The sequence below is a fragment of the Lemur catta genome, chromosome 9, assembly GCF_020740605.2.
Source record: "Lemur catta isolate mLemCat1 chromosome 9, mLemCat1.pri, whole genome shotgun sequence".
Classification (NCBI taxonomy): Eukaryota; Metazoa; Chordata; class Mammalia; order Primates; family Lemuridae; genus Lemur; species Lemur catta.
Window position 1 is genome coordinate 52,619,756 of NC_059136.1, and position 20,680 is coordinate 52,640,435.

At 36.6% G+C, this 20,680-nt stretch overlaps 2 protein-coding genes across 9 annotated transcripts in view; one reads left to right on the forward strand and one right to left on the reverse strand.

Annotated features, from left to right (window-relative positions):
* Positions 1–1,535: 1,535 nt before the first annotated feature.
* Positions 1,536–9,905, forward strand: ABRA (actin binding Rho activating protein). Its single transcript, XM_045560913.1, has 2 exons — positions 1,536–2,255; positions 9,215–9,905. The coding sequence occupies exons 1-2, from the start codon at positions 1,591–1,593 to the stop codon at positions 9,690–9,692; spliced, it is 1,143 nt and encodes a 380-aa protein (XP_045416869.1). The 5' UTR covers positions 1,536–1,590; the 3' UTR covers positions 9,693–9,905.
* A 6,676-nt stretch (positions 9,906–16,581) lies between these two features.
* OXR1 (oxidation resistance 1) overlaps positions 16,582–20,680 on the reverse strand; it is a 157,704-nt gene continuing 153,605 nt past the window's right edge. For all 8 annotated transcript variants that reach the window (XM_045560918.1, XM_045560920.1, XM_045560916.1 and 5 more), the window contains one exon: positions 16,582–18,494. In XM_045560918.1, the coding sequence (XP_045416874.1) occupies positions 18,359–18,494 (136 nt within the window). In that variant the 3' untranslated portion in view covers positions 16,582–18,358. The remainder of the gene's footprint in view (positions 18,495–20,680) is intronic.

Consider the following 20,680-nt stretch of genomic DNA (forward strand, 5'->3'; position numbering starts at 1 on the left):
AGAACCAAACAGTCTGCAGTGGAGATATATTCCAGGAAGGAATGCTAGAAATTTCAGACTCAGATTGAAATCTTTGTTTGTAATAGTTTTCTTTCCTTGTGATCCAATTCCCTCTTAATTAATCAAGAGGGGTTTTGCCTGTGCATTAGTGGCCCTCAGTTAACATTATCAGATGCTGCTGAACTCTGAAAACACATCTGATAGATTTCTACATAGAGTGTTAAATCATCTCCCAAATTGTTTTAATCCTAGGAGGTAAATAATCCAGATAACGAAAAACTGACATCAATTTTTTTTTCAAAATAAATGTCTCACTACTAGAAGATATTAACTTTCATACCTTTTTTTCCTAATGCTCTTAGACAGCAGTTTTCAATCAGTATGGTTAACTCTATGTCAAGATTGCAGGAAAGCCAATAGAACTGTTGGATGAAAAAAAATATTTTATTTGTCTTTAAGAAATTATTCATTGCTGAGCCTTGGGCATTTTTATTTGGTTTAACACACTGCATAGATGGTTGTTTTTCTGTCCACATGACCTATCTTTCCAGTCCTTTAAATATATTATATTTCAGTCTTTGTTTTGAGAGTTGAAAAAGTGTCTTTGTCTACATGAACCTGAACGTCTGCTAAGGAAGGTTGTGTTATTAAAAACAAAGAAGGGGTGAGGGTCGGCTTCTGATAGCATTCATTTATTTTACCTTTAAATGGCCTTTTTAAACAAAATATTTGAAAAGATGTATTCTAATAATAATTTCTAAAATCCAATGTGTATGCAAGTCTTTTCCTTTATTTTTTTTAATGACTGGGCCAAAATTTTGACTATCGTCTTTTATATTAATATGACTTGTCTATACAATAATTCAAACCTGGGGCTGGAAAACAACGAGCCTGTAAGTAGCTGGACCTCAGTGTCTCCCCTTCTCAGGGCTTCAGTTTTCTCATAGGGAAAATAAAGTTTGGATGAGCTGATCTTCTAAGGTCTCTGTCTAATGAAGTTGAAGGCAAAAGAAGAAGGCAACCTAGGATCTTGGATAATAGAATGAAGAGAGGCACAGGCTTTGAATCAGATAGATCTGGGTTTGAATCTCAGATATTATTAGCTGTAAGGAGTTAGATTTTATTTTACTCAGCTATAAAATGAAAGTAATCATGAGCTGTACTGAGGGCTATTGAGGTTCCAATGGCAACAAGCCTATAATGTTCCTAGTCTGCACACGTATTGTATCGTATGCTCCTATAAACGGTAGGCCCACAGTAAGGTCAAGGAGAACATAAGCCTGAGCATATGACTCAATCTCGTAATTTCCACTCTGGCACCTGGAGAAGAAGGGGAGTGAGCATATCACTGTCCTTTACCAGCAGAGATGTCCCTCTGCTGTGATGAAACTGGAGCTGTCAGGATTTAAAAAAAGAACACCATCAGGGCAAAGGCACCACAGCTTGGCAAGAAATGCTTTGCATAGTTTCCGCCGTCACCAAGCTCTTCTTCCCACCCCACACCCTGCATCTATTTAAATCCCCGGGCACTCCACTGGGCCACACTCACTTGAGCCAGCGCCCGGCCACCAGCAGAGAAGAGACGGTAGCATGGCTCCAGGAGAAAAGGAAAGGGAGGAGAGCCCAGCCAAGCGTGCCCTCCGGAAGGTCCGCACGGCCACTCTGGTCATCAACCTGGCCCGCGGCTGGCAGCAGTGGGCGAATGAGAACAGCATCAGGCAGGCCCAGGAGCCTACAGGCTGGCTGCCCGGAGGGACCCCGGACCCACCCCAAGCTCCTAAACCAGTCATACTCCCCAGTCCCTGCCAGCAGTCTCAGAGTGCCGCCAAGTCTTCGCCCCCAAAGCCAGAGGGACGTGGAGATGGGCAGAGCTCAGATGACGCCGCTGAGGTTTCTCATATCAAAAGGAAAGAGGTGACCAAAACAGTGGTCAGCAAGGCTTATGAGCGGGGAGGGGACGTGACCCACCTCAGCCACAGGTATGAGGACGGTGACACGCCCGACTCTGGGCAGCCGGAGCATGAGATCGACAGAATCCTCCACAGCCATGGCTCCCCAACACGGAGAAGAAAATGTGGCAACCTGGTATCTGAGCTGACCAAGGGCTGGACGGTGATGGAACAGGAGGAGCCCCCGTGGAGGAGCAACAGCATAGACACAGAGGACAGCGGCTACGGGGGAGAGGCCGAGGAGAGGCCGGAGCAGGACAGAGTGCAGGTGGCCGCTGCCAGGATCAAACGCCCCTTGCACTCCCAGTAAGTGACTGTGGCCTCCCCTCCTTGCACCAGGATCCTTACTGAGCCCCGGCCAACTCTGGGCACCCAGAGGGCAGGGCGAGTCCTACCAAGGTTAGAGTGAGAATCTCAAAGATTGGGCAGGAAACAGGTACTGCAGGGCAGCATGTCCCCGGGCTGAAAGGTCAGTGCCAGCCTCAGACACGAACCTTTGGGTCAGGGCCCACACTGGTCTGTCTCTCCTTTTGGTTTTGAACTAAACTCCTAAGTTTTAGCCTCAACAAAGATGAAGCCAGTAGAGAGGATGCCTGTCATGGGTTAATTCTACAATGAGCAATACATTGGCTTATTTTTCTGGAGAGAAAAAGGCTTTCTGGTAGACTGACTGGGGAAACCTTTACCTTGTCCCCAAAGTCTATATTATTATCTGCTTAAATAGTGCCCGTGGAACATAAATCTCTATGGCTCTGTAAATGGCTGGAAGGCTGCTAACCTGAGAGTAGGGTCTGAAGTTAGACTCAAGTTCAAGTCCCAGCTCAGCCCCTCCCTAGTTCTCTTTCTAGGCTGATTTCCCCATATGACAGCAACAGTAAGCGTTTCGGATACATCCTGCTGGACTGGGAAAAGCAAATGAGATTAGGGCTGCCAAGCACCCAGCACAGTGCTTGACACGTGCTCAATACACAAAACCGTTATTGTTCATATAGATTGTACTAGTTAGCAACTTTTCAAACTTGCAAAAAAATTTGCCCTGTTTGTAGACAAAGACAGAAATAATTAAAATATCACAATCCTAAAACATTTAGATATTAAATACACACACACAGACTCAAATTGATGCCTTTTAGATAAGAAACACTCATTTCAAGACAGTAACTTCACATAACAGAAAGTAAGGATATCTCACTTCACAACCTCAGGATATCAAAATATGGGAAAAGTCTGTGATGTCACAATCCTTATAAAACTGCCTTTGGGGACTGTTAGATGCATAGGGGTGCTTTTCAAGTCTTATGAAACAATAAGAAAGTAAAAAACAGAACTGTTCAGTTTGACAAAGAGCTGTTTTGCAGTTTGTGACTTTAAAGGTGTTTTGAAAGAATTAGAACTACATTGCAAGCTTTTAAGAAAAATGAAATGGGAAACTTGGGTAATTATAACAATCTGTCATGCATTTAGTGCGTACCATGGGTATCTTAAAGGCTTTGTCTTTTCCGTCTTCAAAATCCTGTGAGGTAGATATTAACTCATTTCAGGCATAAGAACAATGAAGTTCAGAGGGGAAGTTGACCTGGCAAGTTAGTGACAAAGCTCAGACTTGCCCTACTCCAAATGCAATGTTTTGAAACCAGGTATGGTACTAACTCTCACGCCATGGCTTGAGGATGCGTTCAGAGGTCTGGATTTGTACTTACATTAATAGGAATTCATGATCAGAAGTAACTTTTACCAGAACATAAGAAACCAAGTCCAAATAATGGCCTTGTAGATTTTGGGGCATATGTTCTAGAATTGGAGTAAAGACGTAAGGTACTCAATGAAGATCTTCTTGTCAGCACATTTTAAATTGGCCAGAGGTAGGGAGATGACAGCTGGAATCAATCCTGAATGTTTAGTAGAGCCGACTCTTCTTTGGCACTTGTCTAAGCATTTTTCATATATTTATTCAATAAATCCACATGGTATTCTCATGGAGTAGGTATAATCATCATCCCTATTTGACTGATGGAAACATGAGATGGAGAAATATTGGGGAACTTGTATGAGATATTACAGCCCATGGGATTTGAACCCTGGCATTCTGGCTCTGGAGCCCAACCTCTGACTAAACTGTCTCACTCAAAAGTGTCTCACTCACTAAACTGGGATACAGCACCCTTCTCTGGGTTGCTGAAATCAGGCAGGTACACCAGCACCTTCTTAATGTGATGGAGTGAATAAGCTTTGAATAAGAGACAATTAAATTTGAATCATGATCACTTCAGCAATCCTGACTCTGTGTCCTCATCTAAAAAATAGACATGCTAATTCATGTTTCCTGGAGTTATTTTTATATAAACTATGAAAACAATGGATTCCGGGGAGCTCCTTAGTAAGTTGGAATGCAGTGGGCCAGGTCTGGTGATCCCAACCCTTCAAAGAGCTAGGCGCTTGCCTCTCTAGATTTGGAGGGGGGTGGTGGGTTAATCTCTTCTTTCCTTCTTCAGTTCCTTTCCCTCAGTCATAGAGTACACAGGGTCCCAGAATTTCATATGCAGCAGTGGCAGCTGTTAATGTCAGTAGTAATCCTAGCTGTGCTTAGGAAACTTCGGCAGTAGCCCAGTGGGACTCTTTGCCTGGCGGGACTCTCAAATACTGCTTGGGAGACGAAAGTGGCATTATTGAGTAAGCCAATATGCAAGGGCTTTTTGTTCACTTATTTTTAATTACAGGGACCATTCTCTCCCTATATCTGCCAATAGGGAGACAATTATGCATCATGGATGTTTAAGTCTAAGGAAAGAGACTTTCTTGGTGGTTAAGATGTTCCATGGATAGTTGAAACAAACAAATCAAGTGTGGTAAAAAACAGATAAATTCTCCACCAATAGTGGTTTTGCTAACTTGGATGTTCCTATTTTAATGGTTTGTAGTTTATGCCTTATTTTTAAAATATTGTGTCTTTTGATTGCATGTGACTTGTTTGGTCCTGTGCCTTTAGAGAAAGGAAATTAGAACCCTCTCTCCCGTAGAGTAAAGATAAAAGATTAAAGTACCAATCACTCACCCATCCTCTCCTTGAAGTCTATACAGTAAAAATAATAGTTGAGCATGAGAGTGCCATTTTACAAATAAGGAAACTGACACACAGAGATGTTAAGAAATGTATCCAAGTCGCAGAACTGGTGAGTGATGAGTTGGGAAGGCTCACGCCAGAGCTTGTGTTCTTAATCATTATGCAGACTGTCTCTCTTAGGAGAGAATAGATTCAAGGAATGGAGATCAAAGTGTCAGCTTAATTAATGGAGTCCCAATAATTCCCAAAGTTCAGTGTTTTGGTACAACTGTATTAAAAGACTTCACAAGAAACGGAAGCAACAGTACAGCCTCCTATTACCTACTCCCAATTCTAGAGCGTGAATCCTTTCCATGGACTCTGAAGACAGTTACCAATCTGCAAGGAAAATCACAGGCCTGGCTCTCAAGTCTAATTGATAACAGAACAGAGAATGTAATGGTTGATCAGAAATATTCATACTGCTGCCTTTTGAATGCAGTCACCCTGCTTCTGGTACATGTGACCCTATAGACGTCATGCTCCCATTAATCAAATCAGCTAAACTTCCTGTGGGGAGGAGCAAGCCAACCAATACATAGAGGAACAAACACTCCCAGAACTTCTCTGAGAAATTGGTAAGGGTGGCAGAAGTTCTTTGCTTTACTGACAGAGGAGAGTGCCTGGGCAATGAGGAGAAATGGTCCCTGCACAGGAGGATCTACAGGGTTGACAATGAAAGCCGATCTCCACTTTCTTCATACAGATCCAAGACGGACCAGAAAAGCTCACCCCTAGATGCCCATGACATTTTGAAGCTAGTGATTCACTGTGTGAAGGGCAACTACTAGAGAATGTTTTCAGTGCCAGTGAGCTTGGTAAAATTTGAAATATACCTTTCAGGGCTTCTATTTCCTAGGGGTTTTAATTATATATTTAATAATTTTCCCATATAATTATTACTCCAAAATGACAGAATCATAAAATTGATTCCCATATTCTCATCATACTGCTAAAGAGCCTCATTCACATAAGAAAGCAGCATTCAAACTCATGTCATTTTTAGAGCTGACAGATAAGAAATAATTTTCAGAATTTATTTCAGTAAATGAAGCTGGACTTTCCAAGAGAGATTATTCATAATGTTTAGTAGAATTGGTTACCTTGCACATAGCAGGACAGGGGATGTATTTTTGACTGACTATAAGAAAATTTGTTTACTAACAATGAAACTGAGAAGGTGATGGATTCAACATTGTCATCCTAAAATATGGGTGCGATGTTAGTCTTTGAATATTCCTTTTCTTTCTTTTAATTTATACTAGATTGTCTTTCTAAAGCTCAATCTAAACTCTCATTCACATTTTTATCTGAAAAATTAAAAGATAACATAATCTAGTATTGATTCATATATCTTCTTGAATATCATTCAATATCATTCAAGAAGCTATTCAGGGTATGAGACTTGCTAATCCTGATTTAAACCTGATACTTTCAGACTTTTTAAAAATTGGAAATATAAAAACAATACAGAACATTTATAAGATAGGAAAAATTAAATACTCATTAAGATAAATTTCCTCCTAGTCTTTAAAAAAATAGCCCTATTTACTAATTCTTGATTGTAGGGCCAACTTCCTTTGTTTTCCTTCCTTCCAATTATTGGGAATTACAATTTGATAATATAACAAAGGGACATTAAGGTTTACAAGATACTTCTTTTAGAAGATCTCCACAGATTTATTACCATACTAACCCCAATCCTTATCCCAAATGACACTGAGTTTCAACACTTAGGGAATCTAAGTTCCTAATTAAAAATTAGAATAAAAAAAAAACTATATCAAAGAATCATAGACCCATATACAGTTTAAACACACTACCTCTGGATGCTAATTTATTTACCTATATTTAGCTTTCTTTAAGTTACAAAATCAATATAATACCAACATGAAAGAGAATTTTGAAAAAAATGAAGAAAAATCAACTTTCATCTGGATAGCAACATAATTATTGTGCATATGCTATTAAATTCTTCACCCTGGTGCATATACATTTCACAGAGTTGCAATTATATCATAAACTCAAATTTGTATTACTCTGATTATTTTCATTTAATGGTTATTCACTGTTTTTTTTTCATTATTGAATATTCAATAAGTACCTAAAACAGTTCCTGGCACATAGTAGGTGTCATAAATGAACACTTTATTAAAGGATGGAAGGAATGTCAAGGTGCCAGAAGTTCTTCAAAAGCATGGTGTATTAACGATTTATACAACAGGACAGAAGCACAGTTGGTGCTCAGGGGATAAAGACAAATGCGTTAATAAATTGCACCATTCACTTTCCTCTGAGATATTTCAAGTCGCTTCTCTGGCAGGGTGACCCAGCCTCAAGTCTGGCATGAAATTTGGGTTCTACCTAGATGGCCTTGGGCTTGTTTTTGAAGACTATGCCTCTCATTGATCACCATGGCTCCAAAAGAAAAAGGTGCTTGTCTCCTTTGATAACAACATGGAGCAGCCCACCCTGCGGGCAGCTCAGCAGGGACATTTCGGGGAGAAGCAGGTGATGCTGAGGACAAGGAGGGCTGAGAGAAATCCATTCTACTTCAGTGTGGTGTAGCTCTCAGCACATTTTCATACATATGATTTTATAAAGTTGAAATAATTGTGAATAGTTTTTGTATGATGCTTTTCCCCAATTAACTTTGTCATACACTTTTATCCACATGTCTGCACAGAATAGCAGTGTTATATTTCCTGTTCCAATTCTATCGCACTAGTGAAACATGTAGCAAGTGTTAGGATTTTGGAAACACAGCACTGACGTTAATGAAAGTTCGCCATCTAGTGGATGTCATTTCTTTCTTGACCACAATGTTAATGCCAATTTGTATTCCTCCCTGTCCACATCCATTTGACTCCTGCATTTGGATAACCAGATTTCAGGAAGTGAGTTTGGATAGCGAGGGATAGCCAAATCTGATCCGTTCTTGGATTTTGAAGAGAAAATTGTGAGTGTTCGGATAGGTCAGGCACGCCCTTCACCTCAGCAATTTCAGCACTACCCGAGCATCTCCAATCCCAATGCAGAAGAGGCATGAGGCCACTTGGTGCGACGGAGAAGGGAGGGAGGGAGCTTATGAGGATGGGAGTACAAATCTCTTTTAGACAGTCCCAGAGCTTGTGTTTTACCTGTGAAGGCAAAGAGACCTAGGGAAAAAGTCTAGGAGATTGGAAACAGAAATGGCAGGGCAGTCTTTTAAAGAAAAATTTTTGCCCATTTTAAAATTAGGCCTGCACCCTCATGACACTACTGGTCTGTACTTTCCAAAGCTAAGTTTTTGTTGTTGTTTTTAAATAAAAAATTGCATCCCAAATTACAAGGATACACACATTTAAAACAAAACTCATTCCTTTATTAATCACTGTAACCTGCATGCTAAGTGGCATCCTTGCTCAGTAGGAAGAGCAGTGACTTTGACTTTAGCCTCAGACAGTTTTGTGTTTTACTCCTGCCAGTGCTGCTGATTTAGGACAGTATTTCACAGTAATTATAAACAGCCTCTGAAGCCAGTTCAACTTAGGTTCACATTCCACTTCCACCACTTAACAGTTTTGTGACTTTAAGAAGTTACTGAATCTCTCTGGCCTCAGTTTCCTCATCTGTGAAGTGGGAATAGTAGTACTTAGCTCATAGAATGGTTGTAGGGAATATTACTGAAAAGTGTTTAGAAGAATGCTAGCACATGGTATTCAACAAATGCTACTACTGCTAGCTAGTGTTTTCTATCTGTACAACTTGGTATTTTAAAGTTTGTGGTACACCACTGATACTAGTGTAGAGATTATACGATTCCAGTTCTAAAATGTCACTAAAACTCAATTTTAAGATACACACATTTGCATTAACTTTGTGTAAGGAAGCTTTTCTCTTAAAACAGAGTTTAATATCATTATAATGCTTAAAACATTATTGTTATTCATAGAGAAAATAATGTAGAAAGACAAACATCAAACTAACATTAATGGTGGGACTATGTGTGATTTTTTTTTCTTTCATTTCTAATTTTTTTGTATTGTCTTTATATATGTCTTTTATAATCAAAGACATTATAAAGACTAATTATGATGCATTATGCATGGGAAGTACAAAGGGAAAACAACGCTTGGGTGTTAAAATATCAGTATCTTGATTCTTTCCCCTCTCTCTCCTTTAGGGCAAACAGATTTACAGAGAAACTCAACTGCAAAGTCCAACAGAAATACAGCCAAGTGAACAACCTGAAAGGGAGATGGCAACAGTGGGCTGACGAACACATACAATCCCAGAAGCTCAATCCTTTCAGTGACGAATTTGATTATGAGCTGGCCATGTCCACCCGCCTACACAAAGGAGATGAAGGCTACGGCCGTCCCAAGGAAGGAACCAAAACTGCTGAAAGGGCCAAAAGAGCTGAGGAGCACATCTACAGGGAAATTATGGACATGTGCTTCATTATCCGCACGATGGCTCGCCACCGACGAGACGGCAAGATCCAGGTTACTTTTGGAGATCTGTTTGACAGATACGTTCGTATTTCAGATAAAGTGGTGGGCATTCTTATGCGTGCCAGGAAACATGGACTGGTAGACTTCACAGGCGAGATGTTATGGCAAGGCCGAGATAACCATGTTGTGATTACGCTACTCAAGTGAACCTTCAACATCAAAAGCCAAACTTGACCCACTATTGTCTTAATGCTAAATGCTAATATATTAATATTTAAATTAAAATGCAAACTCTCTGTAATAAGTTAAAAAATATTAAACAATTTTTACATAAATAACTTTTTTTGGCACTTTTTATGAGGAAGTTTGAAGAAAGCACATAGAATATTATTAATATATAATAATAGTATTAATATTTAAAATTCCACTCACCTTTTAGGCAAAAATACTTGGTTATTCATTGTAGAAATTATTGTAGATTTTTAATTAAACATTACATCTAAGAAGAATGCTGACTTCAGATAAAGATTAGTTGAACATTATGATGTATCATTTTTTAGGGAAAAAATTCCATTACATTTGGTAAAATTAAACTTCAAATTTTCTAAGCTTGAATTTGTACTATTTTTGTTACAGTATCATTTACCAAACAGGTACATATATAAAAAGTTAACTTTTCAATATGATGTTGAAATTGTTGAAGTTCCTCTGTAGGCTTGGATTCTAACAGGTTTCCAGAAGGAGTTAGCTTTCCTCCTTCTGTATGATTTGAGCAAAAAATCATACACAAGTGGACTCCACTGGTCACCTTAGCACCAACAAAGAAGGCAAACATGCTCACCTTCACTTGGAAAGTAGAGCAAAGGTGAGAGATTCAGATTTATTTGCCTTTGTAGAACTTCTTGGAGAAGTTTATCTGTTCATTACATGTCAGCTTGTAGTGAGTCATGCTGCTAACATTTGTGTCAAGGCATAACGGAGAAAAACAACAAATTCTATGAAGTGCAACGTTCAGTGTAGAAGAACCTCACACACTCATTGGTGAATTAAAAACAGATTTGAGACATTTTCTTCATACTCTAACACAGAAAACTTTATCAAACGTCTAAAAGTCATAGAACAGCTACGTTAGCCCTGTCAAAGTGAAAAAAGTACAGTTATATGATGGCAGTAAGAAAATTATTTGACACCAATGTGTTAGTTGTCAATTTTTCACCTTCATAGATTTAATGTGCCTTATATAATCCTAAACACAAACTGAATAAAATGTAAGATAATAATTCTTACTGAATTCAATGAAAGTTATTAAAATGCATTGATATTATAGCACTTTGGTGTTAAATACAAAACTTAATGTCAAAACATAATACTTCAAAATAATATGCATTCATAATTGTTAGACGTTAGGTTTAAAATAAATACAGATTAAACCACTATAGGAATTATCTTTGTCTTCACGTATGATTCTCTTTTGAACTGAAGTTTCCAATATCTTCTTAAAGAAGAAAGTATGTGTATTTTTGTCTCCATCCTATATTTATACAATTAAAAATTAACGACCAATATTTCTAAGTAAAATTTCATGTAAGAATGAAATGAAATCTACATCAAATTTTAAAGATAAATGGCACAAGAATAGAAGATGTTTTCTTATATTTTCTGTTCTTGTTTTTATAGCATTTTTAGGTAATATTCTACAATACACTTTCTTGTATTTGAAATACAAGAAAATGATAGTGTACAGTTTAGGTTACTGGTAGGATCGGTAGACTATTTAGACCAAGGCTTCCAAAGAGTTCCCTGGTATGTAACTCTGAATAGTAAGAGTTTATGCAGACACTGACATAGATTACACAAAGTTCAATTTGTTTGAATTTGAAGATGGAGTAAAAGCCCTCTTCTCAGAGAGCTGGCACTAACTAATACCCCTCTGAATAAGGCCTGGCTGTAAAGTCAGAAAGCTAGTAGTTTCCTTAGATGAAAATGCCTGCTGTGTGACAGGCACACCCTTACCAGCAACTTGTGAGACAGGCATGATTGTAAGAGCTGTCTTGTGACAGTTAATAGCTCATGGTTTGCAGATTTTTTTTTTACTTTATTGTGTATCATTCTTATGCTAGGTATTTTCTTTTATTTGTAAGAACACTTTTCATATTAATGTTTCCTGATTTGGGATCTAAAAATAGTCTTTAACCAAATGATTATTATCCTAAAAACCTTATGATAGGAAAATCCATAGTTGAAAAACTTTGGATATTTTGACAAAAAATAAAAAAAAAAAAAAAATTCTGAATTCCCAATTGTAGTATACAATTAATCTCTGTATCTTCAGGATTTGCCTTTTCCAAACTTTCAATCAGATGGGGTTTCTGTGCTGTTGGTATGTACTTTTCACCCCTTCTGTCTGAACCACCATCCAGCTATGATGTCTTTCAGCTTTCAAATTTGAAGTTTTATGACTTGCTGATTCCCCAGTTCATGGTATCACTCTGCCCACTTAAACCACTAGGAGAGAAGTTCTGAGCTCAGGTTTTTTTCTTCCTACACCGTGTTGCAACAATGAGGCTGCACTTATACTCTTGGGTTGACTTCTGCTTTTTCCTTTCCCTTTCCAAACTCTATTTCCTTCTTTTTCTAATTACTGCCAACAGGTATAATGTAAGAAGATCAGTGCTGTCTCTAATATCATGCAGAAATAATTCTGTGTAACCTAGAATTTTATGTCAACAGGAACTTAAACTGTGGGAAGGATTACTGTGCCTTCTTCATTAAGTCAGCTCTACTCAGGGGATTCTAAGAGGAGCAGGAGACCATGTGGCTTACACGGAAGGGACCCCTTAATGTAGATGCCTCCGATTCCTAGAATATTCTAACTTCATTCCCAGTGCCCAGGACAATTTTAGTATAAGTAAGCACAGACTTAATACCTGTTAAATTATTTAATTTGTAATGTGCTGTATGACCCTATCTACTTATCCTTGATGTTTTGAGAGTACTGTGCTCCACCACCTGTCATCCCCACAAGGGTTATCAAATTATACTGTGTGCCCAGATTTTGGGAGTATCAACACAATTATATTACATTTACCTTTTGAACAATAAATCCCACTTCTAAAATTTCCCTTGAAGATACAACTCGAGCAATATGAAAATACATATGCATAATGTACTCTGCCTTGTTTTTAACTGTAAAATACTACAAATAACCTAATATAAACAGGAAAATGATCAAATAAAGTATGGTATACAATGGCTGCAGCTAAACAAAGAAAAGAACAATTTTTAAGCACTGAAACGCAGTTATTTTCAACACGTATATGTGTGTATAGGTATATACACACTGGATTTTATACACATATATACATGTTGTATTATATAGATATTTATATACATTATCTATATTTTGAAAATAGAAGATAACCAGGAATAATAAAATCAACTTCCTGTAGAGATGGGTGAAAATGGGTTGAAAGAGAAAAGATATACTTCTCAGAATATATTTCTTTGTAGAGTTTTGACTTTTGCAAACTTTTAAATATTTTACACATACAAAAGTAAAATTAAATAAATGAGAACAGGAGAAAAACTAAAATTAGATATAAACAAAACAAACCTAATTCTATTTTAAATTACTAAAATAACCACAGAGGAGGAAAAAAGAAGTATATCTAATTTTTGAATACAATATCTTTTGATTAAATATTTTCCATCTACAGGCATAAAAGAACTGCAAAGAAATATTAAACTGTACTTAATTTTGTTTGTTAGGGTAAAGGTATAGCAATTCCAAAATTACAATATGTGTATTGTAAGATTAAGCAAGTGAGTAAATATACTGATGTCCTTACTGTAGGAGAAAAGAGAAAGCCAAACATGGAAGGAGGGAAGACAAGCAAGGACTCTGGGATGTTACATTGGAATTGGAGGTATCGCTGCAAATTCATGCTGTGTATATTTATTCCTGAAAGCCCCTAAAATGATACAACTCTACTAGCAAAAAGCACACCCATATTTCTAAATACCATTCTCCTTCCAAAAAAACATGGCTCCTTTCAGAAACTGGAGGATTCTAGGATTGGGTTGCAGAAAGTACAGATGAGTCTGGAACACTGTTGCACTAGGAGTGAGGAAGCGCTCAAGGAAATGGAGAATGCACATAAGTCATATTGTTGGGGTTCCCACTAGTTAAATCTAGAATAGAAATGGATTATATAACCCTATGAATTAAAAAGAGAGAACCCATTAGTCCATACTGATAATACATATTCATAAATGGAGAAAGGAAAGCTCTTTCTTATAGTAAATGGCAACTAATAAACATGTTGGGAATGAGTTTTTTAAAAAATCATAATTTTGCAACCATCTTAGTAATTCAGGCAAGAATCTTCAATAGCTACTAAAAACATTGCAAAGTTTGGTGGAGAATAGAGTATCTACAGTATCAAAGTATCTCCCTATATATTACTTATTAATTACAAAGAGAAAAATGACAGCAGTGGAGAAACATGGTGGACACTGTCTAAATCAATTAACCAAAGCTAATTATCACTAATAAGAGGACAAAGGTACATTAGGTGCACCCTAATAAGGTGCAGAGGACAACACTCACTTTTGGGGTTTTCCTGTCAAAAGATGCATATGAGCAAAGATCCAAAGCTTAAATCTGAGGAAAAATTCAGACAAATCCACATTAAAGGACATTCTACAATCCTGAACTCCAAACATACCACCGTCATGAAGCACAATGAATGACTAATGAGCTCTTTCAGGTTAAAGGAAAACAAAAAGAACAACTAAAATGCAATGCAGAATCTTGGATTAGATCATAGATCTGGAAAAGTAATGCTTGAAAGGACATTATTATTGGCTTCAGGTTATTAAGTATGAAATGTCCTATTTCCATTTCTTGTTTTATTTTTATTGTGAAGGTACATCCTCATTCTTTCAAACACACAGTTTGGCTTGTGATTATCTTTCACATTTGTTTTTAGAGCAATTTTTGTGAAACCATGGATAAGTAAAAAATTCATGTTATTTCTGAATATGCGTTCCATCATGGAACTAATGCTGAGCAGGCAGCTTAAAATGTCAACAGTGTTTGGGGAAAATGTGGCTAATGAACACATAGTGGATTGTGTTGCATATAACTCACACACAGAAAACAATAAAAAATAACAAATTAGAAACGATCATTTTGTTTTAATAAAACACCATGGCCCCAGGGAAAATTTTTTTTTTTCTAGCGTGGCAGTCAATGTGCTACTCTTGAAAATGAGCCACATGGGCGAACTGAGACCAAGGTGGATAATGATGAGCTGAAAGCTGTAGTGGAAGGGAATCCGTCTCAACCTACATGTGAATTAGCAGCAAGGTCTGACATTACTGTTGAAACAATATTGGACCATTGGAAACAAATCAGCAAGGTAAAGAAGCTGGATATTAATAGATGGGTACCGCATGAATTAAACAAGCATCAGAAGAGAAGTTGTCTGGAAACCTGCCTTTTTTGCTGTCACTACATAACTGCTTTCCTAGAATAAAATTTGGTCATGACGTATTATTCTTTTATTCATTGATGAGTTTGATTTGTAATTATTTTGTTTAGGATTTTCTATGTTCATAAGAGACTGTTCCCTAATTTTTTTTTTGATAAGAATTGTAAGATTTTGGCACCAAGGTTGTGCCAGCTTTTAAAAGCAGTTTTAAAAGTGCCCCCTTTCCTCAGTACCCTAGAAGAATTCATCTAAGACTGATACTATTTTTTCCTTAAATACCTAGAAAAATTGTGCAGTGGAACCATCTGAATGTGGGTTTGTGTGTGGAAAGGCATTTTTTTTAATTAACAGATTCAAATTATGTAATATAAAAGTTTTATTTATCCTGGGTCAGATTTAATAAATTGTTTTCTAAAATGTTTCCCTATTTCACTTACACTGTAGAGTCTATTGACACAAAGATGTTCACAATATCCTCTTTTCTCTAAAGGTTTAGAAGCTCTCTAGTGATGTCTCCTTTTAAATTATTCACAATGATAATTTGTTTTTCTCCCCTTGATTGTGCTAGAAGTTTACAATTTTATTTTTAGAGATATTCTGTTTTGTACACTTGTTTTTTATTTTATTGATTTCTGCTCACATCTTTATTGTGTCCTAACTTCTATTTCCTTTAGGTTTAATTTGCCATTCTATTAATAGCTTCTTCAGATGGAAGCCGCCTTCTTCTGCCTGTCACTTACCTATCTCAAGAGTCCTCTTTTTAATCCAGTCTACAATCTCCAAGGGCATTTCGTCTACAGGTTACAACTTCAAATCTACCTGTATCGTGTCAATTTTTAAAGCGTTTTATCTTTCAGAATGGAATATAAAATGTCTCACCTCCCCCAAATCTATTCTCCAGTTTCTCATATCATAGTACAGTAAGGTCCATGACTAGCTTCATTTTGCCATCTGCTTGTTTCTCCTCTTTGTACATTGCCCATCTCCATGAATAATATACCTAAACTCCTAAGTCAAAAACCTGACAGCTATCCTTGACTTTTTCTTTCTGACATTCAATCCATAACCAACTCCTGTTTATCATAATTCCTAAATCTCTTCCAAGTCCATGTTTCCTTCCTTGTTACCACTACTATTATTCTTACGCAGGCTTCATTTTTTTCTCTGAACTTTACATAAGACTTGTTTATTGTTCTCCTTGTCTCTAGATTTTTCCTCTACTAATCTAATTTTCACAGATTTTTTCCTAAAGTGTAAATTTGGCCATGTCATTCCTCCTCTCAAATGTTAATTGCTCCTACGGGATTTTTAAAAAACTCAAAATCTCTTGGCACTCCACACACAAAGCTATTTATGACACGGAGCTTATCCTGTTATGCACTCTCCACCAAAAATGAAAACAATGTACATAAAGAAATATCAAATGACTTGCACTTCCCATGTGCTAAGTGCTCCTTCCCATCTCCCCCTACTTGAATGCAACTTCCATTGCTAATGCTGCCACCACCAGCAGCATTTTTTAAACATAAAAGATGGTTTAGTCAAAGATTTTGTGGACATGAAAATCATTTGATTATTCAATAAATCCAAACTCAAGTTTATATTTATGTATTTGATTTTATTTGGTATACACCACTGTGACCTTATTGTAGTTGAAATCCATTACAGGATCTTTTTTTTTAATAATTAGTCAACTCCACAAAGACAATAATACTGCTGTGGAAGACCAAAGGCAGAAAAAACTGATATATTTATTTACAATTCTCTATATTGTAAACATTTAGTCTATATACTGTTACTAACTTATAATGAGAGAGCTTTACACAGACAAGGAAATGATGCCCTGTACTTCTATTCATATTCAGCAATAGCATATTATAATAGAACATCTTCTTTTCCATTAGCATAATGCTTTCTTTAAATAATTATCTAAACTTTCAAAAGAACTAAATATATTCAAGTGCTATACAACTAAATCTACTTAAGCCAACATATTTGGCTTATAATTTCATTTTTAGAATAATTTAAAGTGCTATAAGCAACCTGGCAATCAACACTTTCTATAAGAACAAAACTACTTTTAAACATTAATTTACAAGATATACAGTATTTATCTGGAATAGCTGAAATTTCAGCACAAAGTCACTGTCACATGTATAAGAGCAGGATTTTTTTTTTTGCATAACATGAAGCTTTGAAATTAACTGATGAATTATTGCCACAATGGCTTATTATTTGTTTCCTACAAAAGAGGATAAGAACTACTAGTGTATTCTATCTTTTCATTTTTTTTTTGAGGTCACTTGACAGTAAGTTTGCATATTGAACAAGTCTACTGAATTACAATATTGTCTACTATAATCATTGCCCTTGTATAAGAGCAAATACTAATGATAATTAAGAACATATACCACTCAAAAAAAATCACAACTTTTTTTTTTCCTTTTGAACAGGAGTAACCCATATTTTGAGAGTTGGTGTGCAATAAGGCTAAAACAACCAAACTATAAAACAGTATACCTGACACAATATGTTGAAGAATTATGCATCTGTTTCATAGTTTTTATACTTATGATAATGCCCTACTAAGCTACACATATGTAAATAGTATAATTTCTTGCTTAATATATGAAATCCAATAGAATCATTAAGTTCTCATTCTCCTTTGTCATTTTGTAACTCATTATCAGATAACTTACTGATGAAAGCATATGCCCAAACCTGCAGACCGTGTGCACTGTGTGTGGCCTATTACAACCAGAATTCTCCTCGGATAACATTTTTACTAAAATGAAACTGAGAATACCTGCAAAGTTATTAAAGAGAATGTTGTAGTGTGAATTAAAATTAGAACTCAGTGGTCTATGAAATATGTAATTATTTTGGCATGTGGTTTTTCCTTTGTAAGAATAAGATGAGCATGTCCAAATGTCACCTGTGCCAACCTCACAGATACAGAAGTATCTAGTCTTCGTTTCCTCAATTCCCCAATCAGATTGCTCTAGTAAAAGAATCAGTATAGTTAAAACAATAAACCAAAATAGGTTCAACAAAAGAGCACCATCCTATTTGGAGACTGAGATAACATGAATTGAAAATGTGGTTGTCACTATGATCAAAATGCTCCCAAAATTCTGATAACACCCAAGCTGTTATACTACTACATGGACCCAGGCCATGGCCTAAACCTAAAGAACTCTGGAACAGAAACATGATTTGAAAAATAAACTCTAAAATCATAGCTGTAATAAATGGAGATACAGACTAACTTTAAAGTATGAGTGACATGTTACACTGTATTGCTTCTTGAACTTTTCAAACAATGCTTGTCCATGTCAGGTTTGGGCCATTATCCTGTTAAGACAGAGACCACTGTATTTATTCAAAAGCCCAGATTTCAATGTCTTGGATAAAGAAATCCTCCTTCTTAGAAAGTGTATGATTCCCAAATGTTTTACAAGAATGGCTTCTTCCATGGTAGAGATCTCCATCAAGCCAAAGGGCAAATTCTCCTCTGCAATACATAAAAACAATAACCTCTTGATATTTATGCCCTAAGTTGTAAAACAATTTAAATGAGACATTTTGATATCCTACAACCATAAAGTCATTAATTTTCCCAAACCCTTCCCTACTCCTTTCCACATTGACATAGGCAATTTTGCTTTATTCATATCCCATTATAAAATCATTTATAATACAGATTAAGGAATAAAATGTGAGCTTTAAAATTACCTTTATATAGAATTAGCTTTTGATACAGGTACTACTCTGTTATTCTTTGCCTGGTATTATCAGTTTTTTTTTTTTTTTTTTTTGCCTGGTATTACAGTTTTTTAGCATGGTTTTTCGAGTTTCTTTTTGGTATGGTTGTAACATATTTAACATGACTTTCTCAAAGGCATGAAAACTCCATATCATTTAAAATAAAATGTGAGATTAATGTTAAGGGCATGGTGAATAAGGTTTATGTTTCTTTGAGATATTTAGACAGAAGAATTCTGCTGTTAAAAATGGATCAAATACGAGCAACTAGAATTTATTTTTTCTCTAACATGCCAAACTTTGTGAAAACAACTCTGGTTTTCTAAGTAGGAAATTGTTAGCAAGAGCTCAGTTTAAGAAGACTTTACAGGGATAAATATGCGATGCTGAGCTTCTTTATCAAGCAGAAGGACCAAGATAGAAGCCAGGTATAACAGGAAATTAAAAGATAGATAATAAGGCCCAATTTATCTAATTGGAATACATACCCCAGAAAGAAAAAACAGGTTCTCACAGGGCTTCTTTCTATCCTATGAAGAACTTTTTTCTACCTAACAGAAGAGTATTAACATAATATCCAGAGATAACCCTTGGAGATTCTCTAAACTTTACCTAAGGATATCAAGCCAGCAGAACTGAGCCAGAGATTAGGAGAGGAAGATTTTTAAAAAATATAAGTAGTTATATTTCAGTGAAAAAAAAAAAAAAAAAAACTGGCCTGGGATTAAGACCTATCTGTGGACTCAGTGGGCCACTATCTACGTGAAACGGTTAAATCATTTAACCTCTCTGGGGTGGAATTTGCCAATTATATAAAACAAGAGAAATAAAATCAGATTAGTTAATCTCTGAAGGCCTAAACAATTCTAAAATTTGAATGGCTTTCACTTCTGACCTTTAGGGCTGTCAACAGGAGTCACATGGCATCATTAAGTTAAATGAGGTGGGGAAGAGGAACTGTTCTATTTTTAACGCTATCTTGGAACAAAATAAATGATTTATTTATACTTTGTAATCAAAAACAGCACTCGATATATAGTTAACACATATTAATTATACGTATAGTTCTAAGTATAGAGATGTCTTTCTGTTTAAGCAGAGACCACGTAGAATGGTTCCTGGAAGAGTTGGTACTTTACAACACAACAAAGACTGATGAGTATGGTCACTCACAATGACCAGGTAAAGCAGGTAATGAGATTATCCAGTGCCATTCAAGAAAATAAACTGTAATGAGATAACTGGTGGCGATGTTTTAATGAACCCTCTGCACAAATAAAAATAATACTTTGCTAAGATACAAGATGACCCTGAAAATCATGCCAGTTCAGAGTCTATGACATGAAAGCCCTGTAAAATCAGATGGTCCCCAAAAGGTACCCCTGCCCCTGCAGGGAAGCCATAATTTTTTAAGATTCAAATTGAAATTCATGGCCAGGCACGGTGGCTCACGCCTGTAATCCTAGCACTCTGGGAGGCCGAGGTAGGCGGATCATTTGAGCTCAGGAGTTCGACACCAGCCTGAGCAAGAGCGACACCCTGTCTCTACTAAAAATAGAAAGAAATTAGTTGGACAACTAAAAATATATAGAAAAAAAAAATTAGCCAGGCATGGTGGCGCATGCCTGTAGTCCCAGCTACTCAGGAGGCTGAGGCAAGAAGGATCGCTTGAGCCCAGGAGTTTGAGGTTGCTGTGAGCTAGGCTAATGCCATCGCACTCTAGTCCGGGCAACACAGTGAGACTCTGTCTCAAAAGCAAACAAACAAACAACAACAACAAAAAACAAATTGAAATTCATGTTGGACTTATTTAACTTTAAATGTGCATTTATCACGTGTTAGACACCAGCACTGGAAAACATACAGATAAATTAGAAACTGCACTTGAATTAAAAAGTTCACTGTCTTAGGACAATAGACTTCTAGAGTCTCCAA